General features: G+C 35.0%; 1 protein-coding gene across 1 annotated transcript in view; it reads right to left on the reverse strand.

Moving 5' to 3' along the window:
• LOC145730154 (protein O-mannosyl-transferase tmtc2-like) overlaps nt 1-5751 on the reverse strand; it is a 94018-nt gene extending 88267 nt beyond the window's left edge. Inside the window, exon 1 of the mRNA XM_081981194.1 lies at nt 5244-5751. Within this exon, the coding sequence (XP_081837320.1) occupies nt 5244-5368 (125 nt within the window). The 5' untranslated portion in view covers nt 5369-5751. The remainder of the gene's footprint in view (nt 1-5243) is intronic.
• Between the last annotated feature and the right edge of the window lie 249 nt (nt 5752-6000).

Consider the following 6000-nt stretch of genomic DNA (forward strand, 5'->3'; position numbering starts at 1 on the left):
CATAGGTCAGATAATCGTCATGTTGGCTTTAGCATACAGAGTGTTGTAGAAAAAAAATAAGGCTAAAAATCGAAATGGTGTTAAACTGTGCCACTAGAGTGAGAGACTACTGTGACTGAGATTTGAAATGAATTGAAATACACTATGCTGATAGGGATAAAGTAATCGATTAAAAACCGGATTAAGCTCGTTAGTTTAATTAAACTGATCAGCTGTTTTAAAAAAGCCAACTTTCCATCCAATCATGAGTAAACGAATAATGAAACTCGACAAAACGTGGGGGTCGTTTGAACGTTAATTAAATATATCAACGGGGAGCTTACATGCAGGTCCTAATTGTTTGGTTTGAGTCATGACTTTAATTTACGTCTGAAGTATAATGGCTTGTTTGCCTTACCCCAGCATAAAGTGGGTAAAGTTAAGTTTAAAAGGGCTCGTCAGCAATATTGCACTCTCACATTTAGGAAGCATGCCGTTATTCCCACCGTTTTGCATTGATAAATGTACATGGAAATATCAAGAAGTGAATTTTTTTCTACCCCAAATAGTATAAAAGCAAACTACTTTATATGTCGGCGTATCAAGCCGCTTCCTTCGTGTCACATATCCCGCCTTTCAGAAAAGTGTGACATTTCTTGTTCCCTTGCCACGCTTTAAATTTGATTTAAAGCCTGTTGGAAAGCATACATTTCCCGGCCTCTCGTTCCTTTTATAGCGCCGTGCTTGAAACACTACAAGACGTTTTAGGGAAATTGATTCGGTTTTGCTCCAACCTCATTGATTAAAAACGCAAAGATATTCAAAACACAAAAAAGAAGAAGAATTGCTGAATAAGAAAAACAGTTTATCTAGATTAATAGATAAATTGACTGGAGGAAGAAGAGGAGTAGTAGTTATGATCAAAACCAGATAATACCTTGTGTAGAAAACTTGTCTACTTAATTTTCAGATGCAGTTTCTAGCTGGTTTCACCATACAAAGAGCTCGACAGTGTCAGGAATTTGTAGATTCTGACAATATAAAGTTCTCGGACGATCGGATGATCGCCAGTCTTCTTCACTTATTGCACAAAGATTATCCTACCGACTACGCCACTTTGTTGGGTTCGATAATGTTGATAGAAGTTGGTTTAATGTACTATACTTCTCTGGTAAATTTCTAAGATAACAATACTGATTGATGGTATCCTCTTCTCAGCCTCTTTCTACTCTCTACAAACGTTGTCAGTGAGCGTTTCAAAATGCAGATTTTCTATATGTTCCTGGGGCATCGCACCCAAGAACGTCTCGAACCGTGTTCCTATGGTCCTAGGTCATAACAAGACAAACAGCCATAACTCGGATATTTTTGGACTTTCAGAATATTTTAAAAGCTCAAAATGTTCTACTTTTCACCATCTTTCGAACCGTGTCAAGCCAAAAAAGCAGCAAAATGTTGATTCCCTATTAGGTTCCTTAGGCATAGAACTACAAATATCTGTCATTCAGTTATTTTTTTGACTTTCAGAAGGTTTTAAAAGCTCAAATTGTTCTTTCTCAACAATCTTTCCAATTATCAAAAGAAAAATAAGCGTTGTTGCCAAATGTATTAACGGCTCCTCACACAAATAGGTACTAACAAAAATTAGTAAGTCGTTAGTTTTATTTTGAATTTTTTTTTTTTGTGACTTGCCAAAGGACGTGACCTTAGTGACTGGAATTAAAATTCCATTGTTTGATTTAGTTAGGATATTTACGGATTTCATTGGATTCCTTCTCCAATATATTAGTCCTAGTGGTAAAATTCACATATTTTTTACTTTAAATGAAAGTCTTAAACTTAGTATCGATTTTTTATCCATTAAGGTAGAAACCTACATAATCAACCTTTTGCTTCCATTAACCTTAATGCACTGAATGAATCACATTGTTATGAAAAAACAACTATAACTAATATTAGGTCAGAATGTTTGTATTTTCGATGAGAATAGTACAAAACAAAAACTAGGAGAACTCCAGAGAAGCAATAAAATTGATATAACTTTCCGCATTGCAAATGGCAAGAACAGAATTTTGCCGAAGTGATTACTATCTAACCCGGAAGTTATAATAAAACTTCCCTTAAAGTTCATCCCCGAACGCCAACTTCTGTTTTTAATTTGTCAAAAAGTCCATGTAATTTTAGAAGATCCTTTGCCAAAAACGTTACCCAATCGAATAAATAAGAGGAAAGTTTTCGAGATCGTTACAAATTTTCTTGGATGTTTTTTTATTAATTTATTTCAAACAAAAATGAAATAAATAAGACCCTTTTTAACTGCCGACGCCCTAAACGGAAGCGAAAACGGAAAGCTCGTTCCTTTGCAGGGGTTTCACCGCGCTATCGTTCTTGGTACGGTTTTAATCTGGTTTGAACCTTATTTAAAATTATCCTCTTAGAATATCGAATCAAGATCATGCTAACGAGGTAGTTACCCTGTGAATGTCGCTGATAGGGGGATAAAAGTAAAACGAATTTCGTCGGTAACTTTCACGTCATTAACCCGAAGGAAGATCGCAAAGATGCGTACAAGAAGGAAATTTTGATGTAACGATGTTGACAACACCTTCTGAGATTACTTAATCTGGTTATGGTTGTTAGTGTGAATTTTAGTAGAACTTTTCTTATGCGATGTCAAATTGTATTTAAAATGGGATTCTGTGAGAGGAGGGTGCTTAAAATTCACTACAATGACAGTGAAAAAACAGTGCAAAACAAACCATTAATGCAATTTCACTTTGTTGTTAGGATGTCATTAAATTTAGTTACCGCAGAATTGAAATTATACATTAAAATCCGAGTAATGTATGTTTTTGCGTTATAGTTTTTACTTCAGTGTACCAATGCAATTATTTCTCATGTGCATATTTTATGCTTTAGAAGCCCATTTATATTAAAATTATAACTGGACATGCAATTGCTTCGATATGATTTAAATAATAATGCAGGTTTTGTTTACTTGCTTAAAACGTACAAATTTATGCAGTATACTGTTTTTAAAATAACACTCTTTACACTAGTCACGTGACCACTGTCAAAATAACTATAACTAATCATAAATCTCAAAAACACCGTTTGTATCGAATACTGCAAGAAAACTTTTCCAAACCCTGATTTTTGCAACTTTTGAGCACAGTTTGACAGGCAGAATGAAAATTGCTAGTCAAACACACATGGAGCCAGAAAATGACTGTTTTAAGCACATTTTTGTAATCCTCATTAAATGTCCTATCTAATAACCTGAAATATACATTACAAAATTTGGTACAGTCAAAGAGAAAAGCGGTGTCAAAGTTTAAACTGCCGGAAACACAGTTTGAAAGGACAATCAGGAACAAAATCGTCTGTAAAACCCACTTGGAGTGAGAAAATGACAGTTTTAATCACATTTTTGAAATCCCCATTAAATTTCCTATCCAATAACCTGAAAAAAACGCTACAAAATTTGGTGCATTCATGAGAAAAGCTGTTTCAAAATTTGAACTGCCCGAAATACAGTATTTGTAATTTACCAGTAATTTGATTTACTGATAATTTAATGATAAAATTTTCCTGGTAAAGTAAAATATTATACTTTCCCGGAAATTTACCCATCACTAGCAGCAATTATGAATAACATCATGTATAATTAAACTTTATCTAGAATATAGTATAAACATTCGTATCTAGAACTTTTCTTCTAAAACTTCTAAAAAGCTTTGGGTAAGTTTGGTTAGCCGCGTAATTTTGAGACACCATGTGTAATTAAAATTTGTCTGGAAATACAGGGTGTTTTATAATATATGCACAGGACTCAAGATGTGGTAGCTCGTCCAAAAATATGAAAAAAAGTTCCTATTAACTTACCCCTACTACAAATGTTGTTACTTTGTAGTAACGATTGACTTCACAGCTTATGACTATTCTTGTATAGAAAACATTGGCGGTTCAAATGGGCGTCTCAAAAGAGTAATTTTTTCAGTAGCATAGAAGTTAGGGAGAGAAACACCCACTACACCTTCAAAACCTTCACCAAAGCCACACTTTGCATACAAATAAAAATAATAAATAACCCATACTAAAATGCATACAAATGTTATTTTTGTACGATAAAAGATTTGGGAGATGTTTGCAAAAAAACTAATTAATTTTGTCAATTTCAACACCCTGTATCTCTAAAATAATAGAAACTTTTTGTTATTTTTTTAAATGTGCTAACATATCCTGAAGTCCTGCGCATATATTATGGAACAGTTTGTATATTAGACATTCGTATTTAAATTTGTCTTCTAAAACCAAAACAAAAGCTCCTAATATCGAGAAAAGAATTATTGAGTCTACATTTCCTTGTTAAGAATGGTAGTAACAGATTATTTTAATTAACTAATTTAGGCTATTTTTTGCATAATTTCTGATTAGCTTAAATCTCAGGAACGTCAAATCAAATGGTTATTTCACTTTTTTTAATTAAAAAATCATGTTTTCTGCTTTATTTTCGTGGTTGACTGTACTATTCTCATATCTCTATTTTTATGTTAGCCTTCATGTTTACCTAATATTGTCCGAGCTTAGGATATGGCACGCAATTAAAACTGTCATAAAAATGTTTGCTTTAAACGATACACAACCAGTCCCTAGAGGTAAATTCTTGTTAGATTTTTATCAATATCTGATAAGGGACATAAGCTCCCTTTATAAAAATTCAGACAGAGTAATTACGCTCGCATGTCAAGCGGTCTTTAATCCACCGACAGCATTTCATTATAGTTTAGCACGGTGCCGGCCACAAGGACGAACTAATTACACTTTCGATGACAAACTCAGTTAGGTTTTAACAAATCGTCTTCCGAACTAATCAAATTATGATTGATTATGCTGGATCTATTAACAAACCTATTGACGCAATGTTCTCTGTCACCTTTTGTCCGGCAATGCTTGTTTAACTACACGATTGCAGGTTAATGATGGTAGATTCTGGATATCAAATAATTAATCAATATTTGACTACATGACATTGTTATATTAGCTGCAAAATTTGTTTCCGTGTAACCCTCTTATTAGTCTTCAAATATTATGTAAAAAATTTGAAGAAGTTTGCCTCAATTACATATTTAATGTGAAACTGTCCATAAATCACTACAAAGCCTTTCAAAGCTCTGACAAGACATTGTGTATACATTATGGTCATTTTACCCCCATAAGACTACATTGTCCTTAAGTGGTAAGGCTGCAGTAGTGCAACTCACCGATCATCGTAGACAAAGTCAAAATCCAGAGTGTTGCAGTACAGCAGAAAGGCCAAAGTGCAGCAAGCCAAACTGCCGTAATCCATTCTCAAAATCCACTCCTTCCACTTAGCATTACCCAACATGCTGTAAACCACTGGACAAAACAGCGCAAAAAAACTTAAACTTGTTGCTGTCGGCTGTTAAGGGAAAATTCAAAGTTTGTCGAGCTTTTAGAAACTTTCCGCATTCTTATCCAGCTTTCTTCACTCACTCGAAAATGTGTTAGCATTTAACTTTCTTGTTGTTGCAAGATTTAATCTTTGGAAGACCTCAGGAGGTTTTGGTTTTTGTTTTTGGCTCTGGATGAGTTTGGGTCGTAAACGCCTGTCCACTGTTACGGTAACGACGCAATTGTCCGTAACAGGATAAATCCGACAAGAACCGCATTAATACAGCAGCAAAACTGGCGATCGTAAGCCTCAAAGAGGCCGTTATATATTCGCGGTCCCGCTCATTGCGCGTTTGAAACTGACTGGAAGGACACAATCGACCCCTCTACGCGCGAAATTTCCCGCCCCCAGGGGGCGCGCGCATCGTGTCCGTAGGGGTTAAACAACCCCCACGATTCTTCTCCAACACTACAGGTGGTGGCACAGAATACAATGCCGTCAAGTCAACTTTTGCTCTTGTGCGACCGGTTTCCTTTTTCCTTATGGGTTTCCTGCCATGCCAAATGCGTTTTTTTTTTCATCTTATAATTTCACAACAAAGTGAA

Source organism: Ips typographus, linkage group LG6, assembly GCF_016097725.1.
Source record: "Ips typographus isolate SLU linkage group LG6, UJ_Ityp_2.0, whole genome shotgun sequence".
NCBI classification, from domain to species: domain Eukaryota; kingdom Metazoa; phylum Arthropoda; class Insecta; order Coleoptera; family Curculionidae; genus Ips; species Ips typographus.